General features: G+C 37.5%; 2 protein-coding genes and 1 pseudogene across 3 annotated transcripts; 1 reads left to right on the top strand and 2 right to left on the bottom strand.

Moving 5' to 3' along the window:
* Nucleotides 1-4,788: 4,788 nt before the first annotated feature.
* On the bottom strand, nt 4,789-9,350 carry LOC114246117 (uncharacterized; annotated as a pseudogene). Its single transcript, XR_016325580.1, has 7 exons — nt 8,155-9,350; nt 7,885-8,067; nt 7,647-7,740; nt 7,486-7,563; nt 7,159-7,221; nt 5,118-5,194; nt 4,789-5,030 (listed from the first exon to the last, which is right to left on the bottom strand). The product of XR_016325580.1 is annotated as an uncharacterized LOC114246117 (transcript).
* Nucleotides 9,351-9,427: 77 nt separating this feature from the next.
* Nucleotides 9,428-11,394, bottom strand: LOC114239311 (E3 SUMO-protein ligase ZBED1-like). The gene has a single exon (XM_089739238.1). The coding sequence runs from the start codon at nt 11,266-11,268 to the stop codon at nt 10,513-10,515; it is 756 nt and encodes a 251-aa protein (XP_089595364.1). The 5' UTR covers nt 11,269-11,394; the 3' UTR covers nt 9,428-10,512.
* Nucleotides 11,395-21,953: 10,559 nt separating this feature from the next.
* Nucleotides 21,954-24,874, top strand: LOC149499559 (uncharacterized). The gene has a single exon (XM_089739235.1). The coding sequence runs from the start codon at nt 23,575-23,577 to the stop codon at nt 24,481-24,483; it is 909 nt and encodes a 302-aa protein (XP_089595361.1). The 5' UTR covers nt 21,954-23,574; the 3' UTR covers nt 24,484-24,874.
* Nucleotides 24,875-25,137: the final 263 nt, after the last annotated feature.

Raw genomic sequence — 25,137 nt, 5'->3', positions numbered from 1 at the left:
CCTCAGGTCGCCCCTTGACCTTCACCGGGGGGAGGCCGCCACCTACAGGGACTATAACCGTGTCTAGTTTTAACTTTTTTTTTAAATGTGGTCTCAGAGTAGGTTTTTTTGGTTGTGAAAATGAATAAATCACTATCGAAATCATTGCTGTGTTATTGCTACAAATATCTTTGATTGTATGTGTTAAAGTCGTTTTAATATTTTTGCTAGGCCTAATTTGTAAAATTCTGTATGGAAAAAGAAGGAGCCGCTCCCAGGCCGGAACAGAATAGTGTATTATAACGTTTTTGATCAAATTTGATAACGATTGTGATGGTGCAATTCTTGCACCACGGGGAATTCGTTTAAGAACTGGAACGTTCTCTTTTAATTCTGAATTTTTTTCCCAAAAAGCTTTATCTTTATCTGGTTGTGACGGAGAAATTATGGGGTGTGAAGGAGGAATTATGGTATGATTTGAGGAAGGGTTACAGGAATGAGATATTAAGTGATCATTTGTTGGGTGTTTTCGATGATATATATTTTGAGACCACGACTTCCTTTAAAAAGCCTCACTTGGGGACAAGTTGGACATTGCAAAAAATTTTCCTGAGATGCAGAAGCACCCGCAAACCCTGACGAAGAAGAGCAGTCGTCTAACTGAGGGCACCTATCCATACAAATCTTTTGACAATAAACATGCTGCACATTTAAAATAGATAAAAAAGTAAACTTATACCAATAGTATATATAGTATGCTATATTTATAGTATAGTAGCTATATCTGCAATGTATATAAATAGTTAGCACAACAGATGTTAGTCCGCCCTCGTAAAAAAATTATATTAATAATAGAAATGTAGGGCTTTCCTTAAAATCTGTTCCTAGTGAGCGTTCATGACTTGAAATGAATAACGATGCTCAGTTTCAATTCGATCGGACATAGAGTTTCGGAGGTCTTGTGATTAACGAGCCAGTGGTACCCCGGTTACATATATACCTCGCCACGTTATCCAGAGTCCTCTTCTCGTCCGGGGGTTATGAGCAGGATCTTGAAGATCTCACTCAAAAAGGTTGCAGAATATGTATGTTGGTTGATGTGTATGCACTTTAACGAAGGTGAAGCTCCTATCTTGTGTCTAATTTACCTATTTATTTATTTCACTTAAATTATTATGACAATATTTATAATATTGCGGATCCGCAAAAATCTACACAAAAATAATATAATATATTGCGAATATTTTATATTTTTTTAAATTTTAACTTGATTTAGGTAAGTGTAATTAGTTTAGATCTGTATTTGTGGTGTTTTCAGTAATATTAACATTAAACACCACGCTGGGCACGTACACTAATAATGTTGAGGTTATACAGTTTACTTTAGTTACAAATTAATATGTATTGCTTCTAGTTAAACTACAATGGCCAGAGCACTAATTATAATTGACGCTTTGGAGGTAGACGAAAATAGGTTGAATATACTCGAATCAGTGCGTCTGCGACGCTGTCTTCGAGATCAAGCTAAACCCCTGAATTTATCGGAAAGTTTGTTCAGAAAACATTATAGAATTTCAAAACATCTATTTTTACAATTGTGCTGTGAATTGAAGCCGTTACTACCTAGTTCACATAGAGGAACGAGAGTCACAGTAGAATGCAAGGTATAATAATAGTATTCAATGTAACATTTCAATGTGTGTAAAACGTGAAGAAAATAAAAGCTTCATAATCATATCTTGTTTGTCTAAAGTAGCATAAATTGTTATTTTGATTTCAGACTTATTTTTAACGAAATGTTTTAAATATTTTTTTATACAGGTTTTAACAGCATTATAATTTTTTGCAACCGGCTCATACCAGAAACCAGTCAGTATGAACTTTTTGCATAGTTTGAGTCAAGCTAGTGTATCCAAAGCCATTAGGGAAGTAACTATGGCATTAAACAATCTTCAAATTTTAAAAAAACATTTGAAGTTTCCACAAACCCAGCAAGAACGTTCACAAGTTATAAATGGGTAAGTCAAATAATTATCTTTTAAAGCATAAAAGTTCCACTGATTTTTCTTTTTGTTCGAGTTAACCCCACATATCAGTTATGTCATTGAACTTAAATAATGTAACAGAATTCTTAGTAATCTGTAAAAATTTGTCTCATTCTGATAGTGCGAAGATATTGGGGATGACTATCTTGTGTGCATTGGCATTGTAATTGTAAAAATATATGTCATACTAAATAAATTTATTTTCATTATAGATTTTACAATAAATTTGGCTTTCCTGGGGTTTTGGGGTGTATATATGGCACTCGTGTTGCACTTGTCAGACCTTTAGAACATGAAGAGAGGTTTTTTAACCGCAAGCATTATCATTCCAGAAATGTGCAAATAGTAAGTGCTTTGTACAATCCTCTCATTAACAATAACATATATTTCTTCCTAGTGCTTATCTGAAGGATTAACTTTTCAGATTTGTGATAGTGACCTTAACATTTTAAATGTGGATGCAACATTTGGAGGAGCTACTCCTGATGCATTTGTCTGGCGTAAGCCTGAACTGAATATGCATGTACTGAATCTGCACCATAATGGTGAAATTTTTGGTTTTTAGGCAAGTAACATATGTTCTGTTTCAGTAACTTAACTACAAAAATGTATTTATGTTACTCAATTTACTATTTTTTTTAAACACTGGGAAGACAGTTAGCCCGAGCCGGTAGGTACAGTACATACTCTGGAAATCAATTTTAGAATAGTACAATAAACTTCAGTAGAATGGAAAGGAAACTTGGTAGTGATTAATGAGACAGTAATTTTTTTTTTATTAAATATAGATATTATTAAAGATAAATATTTCTTCATTTCTTTTTCTAATATTTAATATAGGTTATTTATGTACCAAACTATTTTTTAATTCAAAATATCACTTGCAGGTGACTCAGGCTATATCCACTCAAAAGCTGGCTTCTGACGCCAATTGTTAATGCTCTTCCCGGATCTATGGTAATCTTCATTGCCGTACCAGGAACACTGTTGAACGTTGTATAGGCGTTTTGAAAGCTCGTTGGAGATGCTTGTTAGCACACAGAGTACTGCATTATGATCACCATATGGTGGCCAAGATCATAAATGCTGGCTGTGCATTGCATAACATGGCAAATAGATATGGGCTCCCAGCGCCCCAGCTCCAGCTTCCCGATGAAGATGTTGTAAGGGATGTTTCTCGTCAAATGGATAACAATGTATTTTTTGGTGGAGAAGAGGAAACACAGCACTTGGCAAGTGGGCGTCGTCAACGTTCAATGGTGGTTCAAAGATTATGGAGGAACAGACGCTAAATGTTAGTCCAACCTCTCTGTATTCTAGTATTTTTATGTATGTGTTTAAAGCTGTTGTTCATAGTTGAGTAAACTGAGAAGACAAGAATGAATACAATAGCCTAGTACTCTCTGCTTATAATTATAAAACTCTCGTTAATGACAGTCTACAGATGTTGCATCTGTAAGGTCACATCGCAAGCCACTGTCCCGCCAGGGAGCTCAGACTCGTGACACCGCCTTTTAAGCGACGCGTTGATCTGTGCCCATTCGAACCTCCATCAAGGAACATACATAGTCAACTTTAGTGAGCTTTTAATTTAATTTTAATTCTGGTATTGAATGTTCTTTAATTAAAGAGTGTTGCCTTTTTATCACTTGTTTACCTATAGATTTCTTAGTCTATAGGTAAACAAGTGAATAATGTGATTTCTCTTGTTGGTATTGGCAATATTTGAGATTGTTGCTAAAATATCTGAGGCTTTCGTTTGTTTTAATTGAACGCTGGTGTAAATATATAATATATTTTTCTTTGAGTTAAATAAGAACTCACCTCAGTTGAACGGTTGCCAGTAGTGGCCGAACAAAGACTGTTCTCTGGTTTCATTATTACGGGTTTACACCCGAGGACGTGTATCGGTGCACGAAATACATGATGTATGTAACGCTGCTACAACAATTTACATCGACTCATGAGGATGCCGATAAAAAAGAAGAAAAAGCAGATAATTATGAAGAAGACGAAGCTCAATAAGATCTGATGTAATACTAAAACAGACCGTGGAGTATGCCTACCGGGGAAACCACGTAAAAAAAAATGCGCCTCGTACATTACCTCACAGGTGGCGTGGAAAAGTGTGCATTTTATGAAGAATACAGCTCAGAATACTTTCAGATTTCATTACAATGGTATTCCTTACATACCCGTAAATGTTCAGGTTGTGAATTAATGCAAGGGTACCCTTTTTTTTGGACAAATTTTGTGAGGTCGTATTGAGAAATTATTTTAATCTGTCATGCTCAATTCATGTATTTATCTTTCTGTTTACCTTGTGTGTTGTGTCGTTATATTATTTTACTGTTTTTCATTATAGAGTAGGATGACCAGTAGATTGACTAGAAATTTGTAGTTTTTAATAGACGATCCAACTCCTTGCAACATGAAATCGAAATTTCAAATGAAATGTAATATCGATTGTGTGCCTATGACTTCAATGAAACACATGACTAACTCTGGCAGAAGTAGGTGATAGCTACTTCGTAGACTACTGGCAGAATATGGCAAGAACTGAATAGTATAATGTCAAGCATAATGCTTATTTTGAAATGCTATTGTTTCCGTAGATTATATTTATTAGTTTCCTAAAATTTACTATGGTGCCTGCCTAAAGTAAAACATAATTATAAAATTCTTGAACTATTTTTAAATAACAATTTCTATTTCGTAATTAAGGTAACATACCATTTTGGTATTTGCTAAAAATATACAATCATAAAACAATATTAATTTATTTATTTTTAATAACGGTGCTAATTAATTTTTCCAACATTTTATGCTGAGATGCATTTACTTCAGCTTGAAGTTGTTGAGCGTTGGCTTACGTACGGGCAACCTCTGCCTGCGTGCGGGCAGCTTCTGCTAAAATCAAAACTGCGTCAGCCAGTTTCCCTTCAGCTTCCACTCGCTTTTTCTCCAGCTCTATAACCCAGGACGAGTCTACTCTTGTTTGTTGTCCTATAGATAAAATAATGATTGGTTATTATTCTGATTGTAGTGAGTGAGTGCAAAGAGTGGCTTGGCTATGGAATACAAATAACTTACTAAATTTCGTCCTGGTATTCGCAATGAAGCTTCTTCTAGGGTGACTTCTATTCCTGGTCGACGAGAAACTGGGCTAACTATAAAAACAATATTTATGTACAGTCTTAAAAGATATTAGATATGTTTGTTTAAAAATAAAATAAAATATAAAGCTTATGGTAGACATATCAGTTGTCCGTTAGGAATGCCAGGTGTCGTAGGTAATAATGATATCCGGTGCACAAAAAAGTTTATTAATTAACACATAAGATAGGTCGACGACACGAAGACATACACAAAACCATAGAAAAGAGAAGGAGTGGAAACGAGTAGAATCGTAACACAAAATGTTCACAATAACAGCTGTTGTTAGCGGATAAACGATAGATAGCAATAAGCGTTCGGGAAGCAAGCGACACGGGCTTCGCGGCCGAGGATCTCAAACCGACTGGCGCGGGGCGCTGAGTGATCTGCGCACGCGCGTCGTTCGTGATACGCGCCGAGTCGTATGTTTCCAATGCATGATGTCACACTGATATAGTAAAGTGAATGTCGTGTTATAATTTTAATGTTTTGAGTAATAGCTACAAGCTAATATAGCTGACCTAAAACTTTATTTTGCCAATGTCTTTTCGAATATTTAGCTTGTCAGCTTTTTTATTTTCCTCAAACTGTGAAAGAATGTACTATATTTCCAGAATTAGCTGCTACTGGTGTTAGGACGTCTTGTGAGTCCGCACGGGAAGGTACCACCACCCTTTTTTTTTTTTTTTTTTTTTTTTTTCTCGGGTAGAGGGCCGAACCTCCTACGAGGTCCCCGCGCAAATGGGGCGCGCGGGGTATGTGAGACTCAACGATCTGCATGGTGTTGTGAGCAGACCGCGGGCCCAAGGATTTTAGAGCCCACCCACTAAACGACTCCCCTGCACTCTTACACCCGACGTCCGATCCCCTCCGAGGTCAGAACCCGGATGAGGTAGGGGGGCTACCGCGGTCAACACTACAACCAGACGGCGCGGCTCACCCCAAGGACGCCCAGCCGACGGAGCCTTCGAGGCGAATCGAAGGCTCTGAAACGTCGGCCGTCTCGGTACGGCAGCCCGTCGGGCCGGTGCCGCTGGTGTCCCGGAATACCCCGCTGGACCAGAACCAGCCTGCCGGGTCGGGACGCGATACACCGTCGACCGGTCGCTCTATTCACTCCACGGCAGCGCGCTAGAGTGCTGGTAGCGCGCCGCGCGGCCTCACCCCCTCAGGTCGCCCCTTGACCTTCACCGGGGGGAGGCCGCCACCTACAGGGGCCGGGACGTACGGGCGTATTCCCGCCTCCGGCCCCCGGCTCGACGGCGACGGATCGGTGCGGAAAGGGAAGAGCTCTCCCTCTCTCGCTCCGCCGCCTCCTTCTGCGATATGGTGGACTCGCAGAAGTCGAGCATCGCCTTCCAGGACGCGTCGCTGCCGAGCATCGTAGCCACGACGCGCGGCAGCGAGAGGTCCTCTCCAATGACCGCGACGAGGGCGGCGCGTTGCTCGTCGAATCCAGAGCAACGCGCCAGCGTGTGTTCCGCTGTGTCTTCCTCGTCGCGGTCCGCGCAGTGGTGGCACTGCGCCGTCGGTTCCCTTCCGGCTATCTTAAAGAGGTACCGGCCAAAACACCCATGGTCGGTCAACATCTGCGTCAGCCGGAAGGTGAGGCATCCGCGGTCGCGGCCCACCCAGTCCGCGAGAACCGGCGGACCGCCTCGACGGTTCGGAGGCCGGCCGACGGGTCCGCCAAGCGGCGAGACCACGCCTCCAGCACGGACCGCCGAGAGTGGAGCCTCCGCGCTCGAACTACTCCTTCGCCGGGGCGCCTTTCCCCCCTAGAGCGGAGGTCGCTACGCCACACAATGTTGGCGCATTTATGTTGTAGATGTCTGGGCTCCAGTAACCACTTAACACCAGGTGAGCTGTGAGCTCGTCCACCCATCCAAATAATAATAAAAAAATTAAACTCGGAGCCTACTTTGGCAAAGTCAAGCATCTATTAACCACAACTTTATCAAGTATATCAGCATCTTACCTATAATATCGTTGATTGGCTGTTCAAGCGTTGACGGGCTCATCTCAGCCTGAGCAGGATCTGCTGTACAAATTATTACTAGAAAAACTATACAACTAATTCATTTCATTTGAAATCGAGTCGTGGCCTATGCGGCGTGAATAAGACGCCCGGCGTATTAAAAGCGATGTATCTTAATAAAAGATATTTTATTTAAAATCAAACCTGCGAATATTATTTACGTAATCGTTGACGGTAGGACGGTTAATGATCCAAATCCAGATACAAAATGCAATTGCAAAAATATTAAACTAGCGCAATAATTATGAAAGTTTAAAAATAACTAACAAACAAGTGTTTGTCCTTTCTGGGATGGAGAATTCAGTAAATGCGATAGATTTGGCGTTGAGGCGGGAGGTGGTGAATCTGAAATTTATTTATTGTTAATGTTACAAAAAAAGTTGTTAAGTTACAAAAATAATTAATTCATCAAATGGGATTAATTTTACCTGTTGTTAGAACAACTGTTTCCTGGGCTATACCCTGATCTTCGGAGGCGACAACCAATCCCGACGATAGGGGTTCCTTAGGAACAATAGTGGTCTAAAATAAAGTGACATACGCCTTTGTTTTTAAAGTTAAACTTTCACGCTAATTATAATTAAATGACGTAAATAACTATTATGATTAAACATTAATTACAATAAAAACGTTATTAGTGTTTGGAATTACATAATTATTACTCACAGTTATTGCAGGCATCTTGTGCTGTGTGTCACCAAATATAGCCCCTTCACCTATTATAGCTAGAACTTTTTTTTCGAGTTTGTTCAGCTCGTCGTGGTTCGCAGGTCCACCACCGGTACCATAAGCATTCCTTTTTCGTTCTGCAGCTTTGGTTTTGACCTTGTGCTTAAGGTCAGCCCAGTACTACGAATGTAAAGATTCAAACATAATCATGCATTTAAGTGAATAAAAATGAAAAGTCTACTATCAATTTGTGATATTAAAACTCACCCGCTTCCATCGTTGGTTAGTTTTTGTAGCACCCAATCCGTGGGCATTTAATTTCGAAGCCAAATTATCCCATTCCCGAACAATGGCTTCTTTGGATCTGGCTCCTAAACCGATGCCCTTAACGAGTTGTGGATGCGCAATTAAATAATCTAGTTATTCGTCTAATTGTGCACATGATACGCGATTTTCCATTATGTTTATTTAAACTTTAAAGCTTTAAATACCAGAGAATTAAAATACGTTTATTATTCAATCACCTACTTTTCGTTGCGCTTCACCGAATGGAACAGAATTAACAGCTCTCACTTGGCGGTTCAAAGTGAATTAATTCCACATGAAAATTTGAAATGTTTGCATGTGACGCGCTTTTTTGTACCTACAAGTTTTTTGGTGGTTCGGCCAAAAAAAAAAAGGGATAAACTTTGTACCAATTATTGCTACCCGATTGCGACTGGCGATAGTTGTATGACAAAAAACTGCAGTAAGCGGTAAGCGAACAATCGCGGTACGTGATACGAAATAATTTGACGTTTTGCGATCGGTCGCGACGCGTCTGCACAACATCTGCAAAATTGTGACTGTCGCAAATTTTTACGTGATCAGGGGGCCGAGTATTAGGTATTTTGATGTTTATTATTGACTAAATCAGTGAGTTTGATGGTGCTTAATGGCGAGTAGATCCTCCTCTGTTCCGTATGCACTCTCTTTTTTAAAATCATTGAGACACGTACGATGATAACGCGCTTTTGCTTCTGTTAATGACTGCACACGTAAAATTAAATCTGTGACTTGACTTCCTAAGTAAGTCATTACGCAGTTTTGCAACTTCTAATAACTTTTCTTTTATTTCGTCGGAACTTATAATACATTTTTTACGTATACTTTGAGAATAATCTTTTTGGCAAATTAAACATAATTTTTTTATAATCGAAAGTACTTGAGCAACTACGAGTTGATACTTCGGATGAATTAGAAGACTCTGTAGAGGCTTTATTTGCAAGTAAATAAGCTACTCGACACTTCTCAAGAACTTTAATTTCAGACTGACCTTCCAATAGTTTATATTTATTGTCCCCTATTTTTTTACTATATTCACATATTGTACGTATTCCACGTTCTTTAACTAACGTCCACTCCTGAGAAGAAGTAATGAGTTTTTTTTTCACAAAGAAAACATTTCACTGAGAAGTCCATTGTTATAAAATATTAAACTGTTAACAGAAAAACATCAAACAATCCTTCAGAATAAATTAAACACGTAGCACGTAAACACGTTCAGTTAATAATATTTTATAGAAATCGATTTTACTTCGATGTACTAAAGATTCAATGTCTTTTTGATGGAATGAAAAATTAATTTCAACAAAACTTCATGCAATCACATCAATACTAAGTAAAAAAAAAATTAATACACCACGAGGCTTATACGCTGAACTGTTTTTGGTAACTGTAAGATCACTATGAGCCACGTTTTCAACTGAAGCAGGTATAGACTAGAGATGGCGTTAACGGTTGAATTTATTTATCTGTTAACTGGTAATTGATAAAAAAAATTACCGATATTTTTATTGGTTGAAAATACCGGTAAATCTTTTTGTTGAAAAATTAATTTTGCTAATGTTAAACTTGAATGGTAGAGTTTCTTACATTTATTTTCGATTCAGTGAACTTTAGAAGCTACAGGCTTAGGGCTAACTAGTACGAAATGATTAGTGGGAAAAACTCTTTACAAATTTTCCACCACGGCGGTGCGCTGGTTCAATATTTTTGAAGGAAGTTTTTGCGGAGGCGAGTATCGCTAAAGATGCACAAAAGAGGGAAAGGCCGAGGCTAGGCTATGAGGAGTAGACGTACCTGCCAACCCGTCACTAGCTTCTTCCAGGCTGCAGAATTCGACGCCACTGCTGGACGACGCGTAATGGCGGCGACTTGACACGGCACTCTTCTAAATTATTGTCTATAAAACTTGTATATCACTCGCGCAACGACGAATATGGTCGTCAGTAAGAGTTCGTATAATAGAGATTAATATGAGTCCATGAAAATATTTATGTGAAAAAATAAGCGGCGTGTGCGTGTACAGCGCGTGCGGTGCGGTCGGCGATAGTCTTCTTTTTTATTTTTGACTTTTGCTTCTTATGTTTCTTTTTTATAAGTGGCCATGCGAGAGGTTTTATGTCTACTCTCATTAAAAAAGAACCAATAATAATATCTTATAATAATATTTAATTACACGCTAGTTTTTTTACTATTTTTCTGTTATTGTTATTTAGAACGAAATTACTTATTTACATTTTTATTTACATCAACGTAGTTGTTTTTTTTTTTTATTAACTTATTTAAATATTTCACAGTAAATTAAATTTTATTACAGCTTAGGAACATAATTTGCGCCACTTTTGATGTTGTGAGACGAGTTCTCCGATCGTTTATAATATATCCTGCCTTAGAAAAGGCCCGTTCACAAGAAACTGATGTCACCATAATATTGCATTTGGTTTTAAAAAATTTATATAAAATTGGATATATACATTTGTGTATTCGCCACCAATCTAATGGACAGGCTTTTCTAGAAATTACTTTCTCCTTAATATACATCTCCAGTTCTTCTTCAGCTTTTGTCTGCGCTGTCTTGGGAGCATGCGAAGTTCTTATCTTTAAATCAAATTCCCCCCATATAGACAAATCATCGTCATCAATATTTTGCTGATCTGGAATATCTGCCGCCACTTCTCCACTAGTTTGAATTAATGTTACCATCAGTGCTACAACGAATGCTTTTGTTTCCTCTAATGACTGAGAGTCAGAGAATGCCACGTCTTTGTAACGTGGATCCAATAGTGTGCACATGGTAATGTGTACATAGTTTTTTATATCTCCTAGCCTTTCTGCCAGACCTTGTTTTAGTTTTCCTACCATATCAACCACAGGCGCATAAAAAGTTCTGGATGCCAGACTGTCACAAACAGACATGAGACTCGAGACCAGGACCATAGCGGTACTCGCGGTAAGATAATTTTCTCCGCTCATTATCTTACTGACCTCATAAAATGGTTTTAAAACAACGCACATTTGCTCGATGCACTCCCACTCTTCGTTCGGTATTATAGGCATAGAGATATTTTATAGGCATAGAGATATTCATAGTAGCAACTGTTGCTTGAATTGCTTCCTTTAAGGTATAAAACCTCTCCAGCATTAAATAAATGGAATTCCACCTGGTGGAAATGGCTTTTACAAGGCTCCTGGGCTGTTGGACATTCAAATTGTTAATCTGATATTTCATCAGTTTTTCTTTACCAATACAGCTCTTTTTGAAAAATGATACCGTTCTGGTAACCTTGTCTATACTATCTTTGTTTGTTTTTAAAGCGTCCTGGACTATTAAGTGTAATTTATGCTCAAAACAGCCAAAGTGATTCCAATTTAATATAGAGCTAGCTCGTAACATGTTTGTTGCATTGTCTGACACTAAAAATATAATATTTTGAGTTATACCCCATACGTCTGCTATCGTCTGGAGTTCCTGCGCAATTTTAATAGCTGTATGACTGCCATCGAGTTGATCACATTGTAGTAAAATGGATTTCAATTGTAAGTCTTCAGAAAAAAATGAGCTGTGACACCCATATATTGGTCCAAAGTTCTTGAGGACCAACAGTCGACTGTAATACATACACTCTCTGCATTATGCTTAACATAATTAAGAAAGTATTGCTTACGCTCTTCATAAAAAGCAGGTAGCAAAGACGACGATATTGTTTTTCTGCTCGGCAAATCGTAGGACGGATTTAAGGCATGTACAAATTCCTTAAAACCAATATCCTCAACAATTGAAAAGGGTTGACAATCATATGCTATAAGCTTGATGAGGCATTTGTCTATAATTTTCTTATCACCTGGGCGAAGCTTCTTAGGTAAATAGGACGACATCATGCGTTGCACTTTATTAAGCGGTTCATGAGATGAGGATGCTGCAGTTGTAGCCCTAACGGCTCCACCACCAGCGCCACCATCACCACCACCACCACCACCATCATCACTACCGCCGTCACCACCACGAGCCCCATCACCAGTTGCAACATTCCTCTGACAATGAAATTCACCACTTGCCCCAAGTGTTCCTCGTGTCAAATTTGAATATACGCTGACGTGCTTTAATTTTAAATGAGTTTTCAAATTGTTAGTACTACCTTTATATGATAGATTTTTCTTACAATAATTACACATTGCAATTTTTTCCGCTCCCAAGCACTTTTCGAAATAATCCCATATTTCTGCATTTCGTTTCGGCATTTTAAATTAGATCCACAGATTCGGTAGAATCTGGCGCCAAGTTCCGTTCAAAAATCCTGTTGTAAACGGAGCGCCAGACTACCGACTGTGTTTACTGTAAGCAGAACGGTTTTTTGAGGTTTATACACTTTAAAAATCCACAACAACAAAGTAAGCAAAGTCTCAAACACACAAACACAAAGTACAAATCTCTTAAAATACAAAAACACAACTTTACCAAAATAATAGAAAAGATGCACTGAGCCGCCAAAATGTCAAGTACCAAACAAAATATTACGTTTAAAAAATCAACCAATCACGTCATCTTCGCGTTCGGTAAAAATATCGTTTCATTTCAATTTTTTAACGAAAAAAATTATCATTACCTGTAAAATACACCAACTTAAATATTGTGCTTTATTTTGAGGGGTATAGAGCATACAATGAAATCATAAAATTCAATATTTTTTACATGATAAGTTGAAAACATCTGCAAGGCGAAAATGAATCTTACGTGTTGAAATAAAGTTGAAACTTGCATAAATATAATTTCCAATAATTGCCTATGCCACTACACGCAGTGTGTTTGTTAAACGGTATTTTTAACCGTTTTGGGTAATTTTATTTATCGAATAGAAGTGTTAATTTTTTTTACCGGTAAATTTATTGGTTAATGGTTATATTAGCCACCTCTAGTATAGACTATAAGCCACGTCAGCAAAGAAAGCAGGTAACAGAAGGGACAAGATTCAAAGGTCGGACAGAAAAAATGGCTTCTAAAAGAAGCAGCTGTTCATTGTTAAGTACAGAACTCGAAATAAATGATGAATATTACAAGAAAAATAATAAACTGTGAGAAGCGAGAGAACCGTGAAGTTGTCGTGGCCTAAAGGATAAGACGTCCGGTGCATTCGTATTTAGCGATGCACCGGTGTTCGAATCCCGCAGGCGGGCCCCAATTTTTCTAATGAAATACGTACTCAACGAATGTTCACGATTGACTTCCGCGATGAAGGAATAACATCGTGTAATAAAAATCAAACCCGCAAAATTATAATTTGCGTAATCACTGGTGGTAGGACCTCTTGGGAGTCCACACGGGTAGGTACCACCACCCCGCCTATTTCCGCCGTGAACCAGTAATGCGTTTCGATTTGAAGGGTGTGATAGCCATTGTAACTATACTGAGACCTTAGAACTTATATCTCGAGGTGGGTGGCACATTTACGTTATAGATGTCTATGGGCTCCAGTAACCACTTAACATCAGGTGGACTGTGAGCTCATTCACCCATTAAAGCAATAAAAATAAACAAAACCGTAAAAGAGAAAAAAAAGCCATTAATTAATAAAAAAATGACATGACTTATAAATAAATAACTGCAACGTTTATATATTTTATTACTTGACAGAATTGCCTTGAAGGTCTGTAACCGTATCTGCATTATTTAAAAAGTAGGAGTCACGAAAGTTCGAAAAACATATAAGTTTTTATAAACAAATGCGCATAATAAAAATTAGTAATAACTATTTTTTTTTTAAATAATTCATTTAAAAGATCGTTTAACCATTTATAAAATCGACTAGAATGTTTGTTTTCGTATCTCTAATAGTTTAAAAGTACAGTAAAAAATTGTTTTTTTTTTTTCTATACTTTTGTAAGGTTTGCTGATGTTGAGGGTTTATTGTGCGCTCTCCTCCAGAAACCTCATCAGAGTGGTCAATAAGACACTGACTATAATTGTATGTTTATTACTGACTAACGTATGGTGCTCATTACTATAAATGCATAGTAAGCTAAACGGGGCGGGGTATCATTCCCCTACACTTTGTTATGTATGGTTGTTTTTGTTAATTTTAGAAGTTTTAGAAAAAAAAAGTTAAAAATTTGTTTATAACAAATTGGTAAGTTAATAAACAATAGAATATATAATAGTTGATAAAAAAAGTTGGCCTGAAGTTGGCCATTCTCGGCCGATACTTGCTCGGGGCGGGTGTGCAGCAGGGCCACTTCCTGTAGCGGCCTCCCCCCGGTGAAGGTCAAGGGGCGACCTGAGGGGGTGAGGCCGCGCGGCGCGCTACCAGCACTGCCGTGGAGTGAATAGAGCGACCGGTCGACGGTGTATCGCGTACCGACCCGGCAGGCTGGTTCTGGTCCAGCGGGGTATTCTGGGACACCAGCGGCACCGTCTGGGCGGCCCGACGGGCCGCCGTACCGAGACGGCCGACGTTTCAGAGCCTTCGATTCGCCTCGAAGGCTCCATCGGCTGGGCGTCCTTGGGGTGAGCCGCGCCGTCTGGTTGTAGTGTTGACCGCGGTAGCCCCCCTACCTCATCCGGGTTCTGACCTCGGAGGGGATCAGACGTCGGGTGTAAGAGTGCAGGGGAGTCGTTTAGTGGGTGGGCCCTAAAATCCTTGGGCCCGCGGTCTGCTCACAACACCATGCAGATCGTTGAGTCTCATATACCCCGCGCGCCCCTTTAATAATCCCTTTAATACTAATAATAATAATTTAATCCATAATAATCACAAAACCTTCATCACAAATTCGTGTGTCAGGTAGGTATCTTAAATGTATTTGACGGCGTTAACGATATTTATGTTATATAGCACGTGCAATAGGAGTGACTCACACAAGCCAGGTGCGCCGGCCGTGTCGTTCCACTCGTAAACAACAGCTGCAACAGAAGTGACTCATAAGCCAGCTGCGCCGGCTAGTATAAAAAGGCGGAACGTGCCTTGAAATGAACATTCGTTGGACTGCGCTTGCCTGGTGCACTTACTATATCCTTGTTACGTTGTGTGATTCAGTGACTGTTGTACGTACTGGTTAAAGTTGGACAAGTGTTAAAGTGAATTGCTAAGATAACATATTGTTGATTAAATCAGGAATCAAAAAGTGACATCGTTTTACTTGGTGTTCAACAAGATAATGTCTACCCTCAAGCTTACATATTCAATTAAAGTTTTCATAAACAACCTAATAATCATAACAACCACAATCTGTTTGGTACTTGCTCTTAAGTTCTAATTAAAATCTATTAATCACAGCATTTCACAGTCAAAATGGTAACTTAAAATTATTTGAAAGGTAAATTATCATAAAAAGTATGGCAGTCTTTAGGTATGATATTCTTTAGCTCCTGTAAGTGATCATACTTTATCTTGGTAATTGGTTGCCTGGATTTATAAAGCGAAGGCGGATTGTTAATCAAAGACGTGATCTTCCTTGGTCTTCTAGGCAATGGGACAAAATCATCTGAAAAGTGGAGTTTATATTCTATGGTCCCATTTGGATTATATTTCAGTGCTTTTATATCAATAACACAATTATCACCCGGTCCTCGGCCAGGTTTTATGGATTCATAAATAAGGTGATCTTTAAGACCAAAGTCTTTAAAAAACGTATAATCAGGTGTAATTACTTCAGAAGGACTTGGTACTTTTCTGGCCTCCTTTGTTATTGTGGCGTTTGTTGAGGGTAAAAATATTTCCCGATTTTTCAACTTCCTCTCAATCATCGAGTGGATTGAATCAACTTCCATTTGCGTGTGACCTTTCTCAAAGTACTTCTGAGTTATTATTACGTTTCTAGCCATAGCCGAGTGCAACAATGCATTTGATACAGCATTATTTCTGTTTTGTGCTGTACAACCATCTGTAAATATAACAACATCCTTGCAATCATTATCCAGTAATTTAGTTGCGTAGTCAACGAAAAAAGACGCGTAAGTAGTGGCTTTTAAGTCGCATGCTGTCTCATCGAACCAGTAACACGTGACTCTATTATTGCCAAGATTGTACACGGAAAAGTTATGTACGGCGAGTTTAGTTTTAAAATAAAGTGCACTGGCATTAAGAAAAGGACATAGTTTGACTGCCTGAAGGTCTGCTGTTAATGCATGTATGATTCCTTTTCGTGCTAATTCTTTGTCAGAATGTTTTTCTGCTCTAGCCAAGTCCTTTCGTTCGATATGCTTAGCATACTGTTCGTCTGATAAATTACCCACTTGGTGAGCATAGCACTGGTCGCAAGCATCCTTTTTTGGTTGAAACAGTCCAATATTCTCCTCAAACAAAACGCTTTCAAATACTTTCTTTTTTGAAACCGAGTAGTCGACATAAAGACGATACAATTGTGATTTTGATCGTATGATAGGTTCTAAGTACAACTTTGACGTAGATTGTCTGCAGTAATGGGATGGTAGTTTCGGTAGTACAGTTAAATATTTTTTAGCTGATTCTTTTTTGGATATTTTTTGTATGAATTCTGCTGTTTTAATTTCCTTATTATTTGTCCCATCTCCAAGCCAATAGCGGACCGTCCATTCTTTAATACCCAATGTTTCCAAAAACGTCTTCAGGCAAACTTACTTTTTTATCATTAACTTTTAGATAGTACATTTTAGTATCACTTCGTCTTGAATTAGAGATCTTGGTTTTTCTAGACGTAGGTTTTTTATCCACCATTGAAGAAATATACATTTTTTTTTCTTGCCAAGTCATCTTCCAGTACTCATCAAATATTTCAGATCGAGCGTCTTCTGTTAACTTTGAACAATACATAGCTTTACCACTAAAGCATTTTTTTGACAAACATATTGTACCCGTTATTCTTGCTGGCTTAGAATCGTTCTGGACAAATTTTGTGCCCTCCTTTTTAAATCCAATGTACTCTTTTCCCATCATTCGCTGTCTCTTATTTTTCATTCTCATCCAATTATTTTTATCTCCTTTGCGTTTTTTTATATTTGTTTTATTTTCTTCTATATCCCTTTCGGGAAACCACTCTATACATTCTGGTGATAATGGTTTTAAGTTTGTAATGGCTGATAAGTTGACAAAAGAACGATCATCAGACAGAAAATCAATGTCATTATTGTGATTTTCTGCAACATCGTTAGATTCAATCGGTGTAGGAATATTATAATCTTCATTTCGCATCGATTCTGGAGGGTCCAAGATCGTCGTAAGTGTAGTAAACTCGGATAATAACTTATCAGACAAAGATATCTATGGTTTTAAATTTTGATTCTCAGACAAAGGTGTAGACACTGGTTGTATCACTGCTTGATTTTGATAGTTAAACATATTTAATATTTCTCTTTTCTTTTGTGACAATATTTTTCGCCTTTCAGATAGCTCTCGCAAAGTTACTACGTTTTCACTAATATCTGCATTTTCTAAAATAAAGTAATCTTGGTCCTCCATCATTTGGGTACTTACTTGAAAATGCAAGGATTTTTCTATAACGAAATAAATATATAGTTTTAGTAGATTGCGATACCGCGTAACTTAACAAAACAATTAAATCCGGCGATGTCAAGACCGCGTAAATACTTGTTAGGGATTATTTTAGTTAGAACCATTAAATTGATAAAGAATTTTAAGTAATTTAAATATTCTAGCATGAGCACATTACAAACGAAAAACAATAAACATTTAAAACAAACTTACATGGTGGTTAACCACGGCAAAATAATTATTTTCGGGAGCACACACAAATTGCGTTACATTTTTCTCTTTGGAATCGACCAGCACGATATTTGAATTTTGCGCGTTTTGCTGTTACGCGGTCTTTACAAGTTGCTCTTACGCGGTTTCGCACGCGCAGCGACGAAATGTCGTTCACCCGAAGTATACTATCGAAAGTCCCAAATTCGATTTTGTACGTCGATTAACATTTTTTTTGAAGTATCGAAAGTGACAGTTTCGATATTATTCGCTGATGTTTAATTTCCTTGTGTAATCGAATCTGGTACATTCATTATTATACGCGGGTACATTAGTCAATGAGCCTATCGAAAATACCACTTTCGATGATTTCATTCGGAATTATATTTTTTTTATTTTTATATTCGATATATAGAATATTACTTTTCTTAAAATCAATTTGTATGTTTTATTAATTTATGTTATAACATATCAACAGAACTATATTTTTTACAAATCAATTCCTGTTTTATTAACTTATTTAATACACGGACACTATTATAGTTTCTCCTAATGTGGTACCTAGTGTCGCGTCGCTATAACTGAATCGAACTGAACTGAATGTGAGTCTCCACTTATAACCTTGTTGGAAGGTGACTCGTCATCTACAGTTAAAAAAAAAAACTACTTTTAAAGTTAACCCAAGCAAAAAAAGAAAAGGAGGAAAGGAAAAGGTGCAAAGACCACTGGATAGATGTTAAAAGAAAAATTGTAGTGAATACTGGTCAACAATATATTTACAGGAATGAAAAGGTACATAACAAAAAAGGAATGGGACCGATTTGTAAAGCAACTTGTAAATTAAACTGCTGTGAACATTTTAATGAAACAACTCGTCAGAAAATTCATACAAGTTTTTGGCAATTGGCTGACCATGCTAAAAAATTGAATTTTATTAATAAATTTACCAAAAAGTTAAACAAGCACCGTTTTTCCACTGAAAGTACATCTAGAAGACAGTTTACCACTCAGTATTTCTTACCAGATCCAGTCGAAAATCAAAACTATCCCTGCGAATATAGACGTGTTTGTCTTAAAACTTTTTTGAACATCTTGTCGATTACGGATCAATTCGTCTGTACTGCTCATCAAAAACTAAATCAGGAAGATATTGCTTTACCAGATAACAGATGAAAGCAACCATATAGTTAAGATAGATTCTAATATTATTCAAAGTGTATCTGATCATGTAGCCAGTTTTCAACCAGTTGAATCCCATTACGCCCGAAAACATAGTAGTAAGCTTTATTTAGATAATAACTTATCAATGAGAATAATAAAACTTAAATAATGGGTGGGACAATCTTCATCTTTATAATAACAAAGCGCAAACTTTACGCCAGTATACAGACATAATTAATGAAAATATGAATAGGATATGTGTGACCAATGCCACAGTTTTCCTAACGAAAACTCTCCAACTGAAGAGCAAATTAGCGCCTATGACAAACATAATTATTGAGACTATTTGCTCAAAAGTGGTTTGAAACAGTTGTGCCACATAGGATTTCCAGAAAATTCTGAATTGTCCTGATGGTGACGTGGAATTATTTTATTATAAACGGAAGCTCTGTGTGTACAATTTTACTTTATTTGATACTGGAAAGAAGGAAGAGACGTGCTATATGTAGACAGAGTACACAGGCAAAAGGGGAGCAACTGAAGTAAGCAGTTACTTACTTCATTTTGTTAACAGAAAAGTAAAGTAAGGTGCCTAGGAATTTCTCTTTTGGTCCGATAATTACGCGGGCCAAAACCGTAACCGAATAATATACTCTTCATATATATGTCTGGCAAAAGAATATAAAATTGATATTACTCATCGCTTTTTAGAGCAAGGGCACACGCAGAACGAAGGAGATAGCGTACACGCTCATAAAGAGCAAGAGTCTAAATGAACTGATTAGCTATATTGGATGTTCGCAAGTGGAAAAAAGATATTAGAAACGAAAATATGAAGTGGAATTTATTTTTATTAAAGAAATTAGTGTGCGTAAAGATGATCCAAATTGTTTATATTTTAAATACAACCTTAAAGATAATCCTTCATGCTTAAATACCAAAATAGAAACAAGAAGTCATGGAAGAAGGCAAGTAATTAATATCGAATTAAATAAATTGTATAGTCAAACATTACCATTACCTGAAGCCAAATACATATTAGGATTTAATTCATTTAAGTAACACTGGAGTCCATACCCAAAGAATATTATAGTTATTATAAGAATTTGAAATATAGCAGGAACACATTTGAAGAAGACTGACGATTCAGACTAAATACAATATTACAGTACAGTTATCCTACAGTCTGTATTTACATGAATCTGTTATGTTACCTGCTTTAGTTTAATTTTTAAAACTTCCCTTTGTTCAGTATTTAAAATTTTTATGATTATTTATTGAAGAAATTATAAGAAATGTTTATTTTAATAAGAATACTAAATCATTATTAGTATTATACTCTAAGAAATGCGAATGTTATTGAATTTTAAGTTAATTTAAGCTTTTATTTTGTTTAGTTTTTATTTTGTAGAATTAAGTATGTTCATATTTTATTCAAAGAAGTTTGTTATTTCTATATTTTATTTTTAACTAACTGAAGAATAAAAGTGTATTTCATTTGATATCATTATATTAAACGTAAATCTAATAATAATAGTTATGAATTTTATTGATTTCATTTTATAAATTAAAATGAAATCAATGAAAACCTTAGTAAACTAAATTTGTCTTTGTTTTAATTAAAATCGTTTTACATGCCAAGTATCGAAACGTATAAAATACTTTGACGTACTGTATCGAAAGTGATACCTCCGATAATTTCTTAATTAAAATGTACAACGTAAAATATCGAAAGAGTCACATTCAATAATTTTGATAAAATAGTTCCGAACTAAATAATCGAAACGGACCGTTTCGATTGTTCACACTAATTGATTAACGTAGTAAAGTATCGAAACTAACATTTCTCAAAAACTATGAAGAATTTGGGATAAAATGACATATACATTTAATTGCCAGTAAAAGTTTCCCATATATCTGAAATTATTTGCAGATAGGCCAATAAATGACAATTTGGTACACAAAATTAACTTCAAAGTGCTCTCCTGTAAAGTACCGTTTTTCAATTTCGATATTATACGTAGGGACAGTCGATATTGTAGTGTGTAAACATTCAAGTATGTATACAGCCTTATTTAAAGTGCTTCTTCAGCACTACTGTCTTACTGTCTTGTAACTAAATACATATTTTACACATTAAACCGAACCTTCAAATTGAATAGACGTATTATTTACTCTCTGCTAATCCATCATAACCAGATCACACCACATGGCGACCATGCCAGGATAGCTACTCTATAGCTACATAGCACACCAACCAAGAACGGATCATGGGCACAAAGCAAAGTAAAGAACAAGTGGTCATTGCGCAGTCTGCAGCCGGGAGCAATCACGCACAAGCGACGGCGGAACACCTTCAGACGAACAATATCCTTTTGTCCATAATATGCGCCTGTATGCTGCTGGCAGTGTTGATCGGGTTTTTTTGCCTGTACAAGCGATGCCACATCAACTGGATGCAGAAACAGCTGAGGAGTGACGCTTTGGAACGAGTCCTCGCGCGTGTCAGCTACCGACGTCGTAGGGAAATCAGAGAGCATGAGGAACCAGAAACCAAGGTGTAAGAGTGACCAACAAGTAAGTCGTAATCGGTACCTTCGCGCATCTTAATTTCTTTTATTAAATATATATTTTAGTAAGTAATTTTACCTATATAGTTGTTTTTTTTATTTTTTTTGTAATGTATATTTACTTATTGAATTAGATTATGAGTATAGAATTAAAATTATCAGATATTTATAAGCAATTAAAACATTGTACGGATTCTATTTCTAAGTTAGGTCCTTCAAGAAGAGTAGGTAGTAATTTTGAGAATAAGATTTTAGAAGCTAAGAACTTGTATGTCTCGTTTAAAAATATTTTGAGTATTTTACCTAAAGATGTGTCTAAAGAACGAATATAATATTAAATTTCGGCTTATAATAGAAAAGTGCTATGAATATAACACTCCTACTTTCATGTGTTTTGTGGATTACCAAAAGGCCTTCGACTGCGTTAAGTGGGAGAGACTGTGGAAAGTTCTTTCCGAGACAGGTGTACCGGACCACCTCGTAATGCTGGTTCGCAAGCTGTATGAGTCAGGATATGGCACGGTGACTGTTGGAGATTTAACATCTGGCCGTTTCAAATTCCATAAGGGTGTTCGCCAAGGATGCGTGATATCTCCCATCCTTTTTAATATCTATGGAGAACACATAATGCGATAAACTTTAGATGGTTGGGAAGGTGGCATAAAGATAGGCGGAGTAAAGATATCGAATCTCAGGTACGCGGACGATACCACCCTCTTCGCTTCATCGGAAAATGAAATGGCGGAGCTACTTCACAAACTGGAAACCGTCAGTATGGAAATGATGCTTGCTATTAATAAATCCAAGACCAAGCTAATGATTATTGACCGTTTCAAAGCTATCCAACGCAACAATCTCCTACATGACTACGAAACCGTAACCCAGTTCCCATACCTTGGCTCACTGATTACCAATAAAGGAAGTAGCGAACCGGAAATACGGAGACGGACTGGCAAGGCAAAATCTGCAATGACCCAACTGAGCAAAATCTGGAGAGACCGTAATATTACCCACCGAACTAAAATACATCTGGTCCGCACCCTTGTCTTCTCCATTGCTCTATATAGTGCAGAGACGTGGACACTCAAAGCCGCAGATAGGCAGAGAATCGACGCTTTTGAGATGTGGTGCTGGCGACGTATGCTACGAATACCATAGACGGCCCACCGCACCAACATATCTATTCTCAGGCAGTTAAAAATAGAAACCCCGTCAGTAAGTATCTACAGTCGGCATCGCTGCGCCACTTTGAGAAGGCGGCACGACATGAGAACCCTCTTGTCGTGGCCGCCGGAAACTACATACCCGATCCTGGAGACCGTTTGGTAAACCGTCGACGTCGCCCAAAGCACGTCATCACGGATCCTCCTGATCCACTAACGGTGCTTTTAGGCAATACAAGCACCGGTCACCGTCCTCGCCGAACCCGTCGCTTGCGACGAAGGGCTCGACGAGCGAATTAACCCACAGACACAGCCCACTGAGTTTCTCGCCGGATCTTCTCAGTGGGTCGCGCTTCCGATCCGGTGGTAGATTCTGCGAAGCACTGCTCTTGCTAGGGCGGTGTTAGCAATTCTCCGGTTTGAGCCCCGCGAGCTCACCTACACAAGCTAGGGTAAGCTGAAATAGCCTCTCAAGGCTATCAGCATAGGTAGGAAAAGAAAAAAAAAAAAAAAAAAAAAAAAAAAAATAGAAAAGATTCAACGCGTATAGCTACTTTTCTTGATTTGTTATTAAATGGTGCCCGATATTGGCGAAGAACCGGTAGTGTTTTACTGGTTGATACATATAAAAAAGTTAGAGAGTTTGAAGTTTCCCAAAATCAGACACCGCTACAGTATCAGTTACCCTTTCTTATTACGAGGCTGCCCTTGTAAAATATCATTTCTATAGATATTAAATCAATAACAACCCCTAAAAAGCAAACCATTGAGTATGATTACAATAATGCGTTTTCATCAATGTTAGAAAATGAATTTCATGATTTTGTTCAGATATACACAGACGCCTCAAAGGATAGAGTAAATGCGGGTTGCTCCTTTTTTGATCACAGTAGATCATTTAACGCTAAGTTCAAGATTGATAATAAACATATTCCTATTATGGGACTGGAGTTGCTTGCAATATTGAAGTCAATCTCTTATGCGGAATCATGCGGATATAGAAAATTTGTGATATTTACTGATTCGGCGTCTTCTCTGCACCATTTGTTAAGCTGTGGAAAGGGCACTTTTGGGAGACAGGAGGCTTACTCCATTATAAAATGTATTTGGTGTTTAATAGATAATGGTGTTCAAGTCAGGTTACAATGGGTCCCTTCGCATGTGGGGATCCGCGGCAACGAGGTGGCTGACGCTGCAGCCAGGTCGGCCTTAACCAATGGTGCAGAGCTAAAGATCCAATCATGTCATTTTGATTACTTAGCACAGGTTCGCGAAAGTATATATAAATTGTGGAAAACAGCATTTTGTCAAACCTCAAGAGAGAAGGGTATCTGGTACGGTACTATAGTTAGGGAGCCACCTCGTGTGCCGTGGTTTTCCGCATGTAGGTTGAGTAAAAGAGAGCTGATCCTCTGTATGAGGATTCGTTCTGGACATGTTCCCTTGGGTGCATTTAGGTTTCTAATGCGCTTACAAGACAGTCCCAACTGTGCCACGTGCCACAATGTCAAGGAGGATCTCTACCACCGCCTAATGGAATGTGTCCAGAACGAACCCGAAAGAGCAGAACTGCTGCAAAATACGGGTCTTTCTAGGTATGAATTGTTCTTTTTTTTGCATAATGTTTTTGTATCAGGTTTTAAATGTGATTATAGTGATAGAGTTATGAGTTTTTTATTTTGTTCTTTCTTGAAAGATGTAAATTAAGCGATATAGTTATTTTAAGTGGTTTTGTTTAAGTTATAAGTTTCACTGTGTTTAAATATGTTATTTTTTTGTTTTGTTTATATAATAGCCGACTTAACCTAATAGGTGTATGGCTCTAATAAAGAATAAAAAAAAAAAAGCCGGCTGTAAGCCTATTGCCTAAAATGACCGGTGATGAAGAGGTAACTAGTGACTTAATTTCTGCGATTGAATTGTATGACTCAATGCTTGCTGATTGTGATAAAACCATTTTAATAAATTTTGTTTTAAAGAGTCGATTAACAAGTGGAGCAAAAAATGCGTTTAGCTACTTCTTATAGTTCTGTTGAGTTGCTATTAGAAGATATGCGTAAATATTTACTTACTCGTAAGTCTGATACTGCTTTACAGTCTAGACTACAGAAAGCTAGGCAAGGTGAAAAGTCAGTTACAGAGTTTGCTCAAGAGATAGAAAAGTTATTTGTAGAATTGACTATTTCTCAGACAAATGGTGATGAGAAAGCGTATGAGGTATTACGTCCTCTTAATGAAAGGAACGCTATTAGATGTTTTTCCGAAGGGTTACGAAGTCAAAAGTTAGGTACAATTATTTCAGCACGGAATTTGACCTCCTTAAAGGATGCCATTAGAGTGGCCGAAGATGGAACTAGTTTA

The sequence above is a fragment of the Bombyx mandarina genome, chromosome A1, assembly GCF_030267445.1.
Source record: "Bombyx mandarina strain Sakado chromosome A1, ASM3026744v2".
Classification (NCBI taxonomy): domain Eukaryota; kingdom Metazoa; phylum Arthropoda; class Insecta; order Lepidoptera; family Bombycidae; genus Bombyx; species Bombyx mandarina.
Note: the sequence above shows the minus strand (reverse complement) of the source record. Positions and strands in the feature narration are given on the sequence as shown.

Excerpts from the sequence above, each read along its gene's own strand:
- LOC114239311 (XM_089739238.1), bottom strand. The coding sequence starts at position 11,268 with ATGCCTATAATACCGAACGAAGAGTGGGAGTGCATCGAGCAAATGTGC.
- LOC149499559 (XM_089739235.1), top strand. The coding sequence starts at position 23,575 with ATGTTAGAAAATGAATTTCATGATTTTGTTCAGATATACACAGACGCC.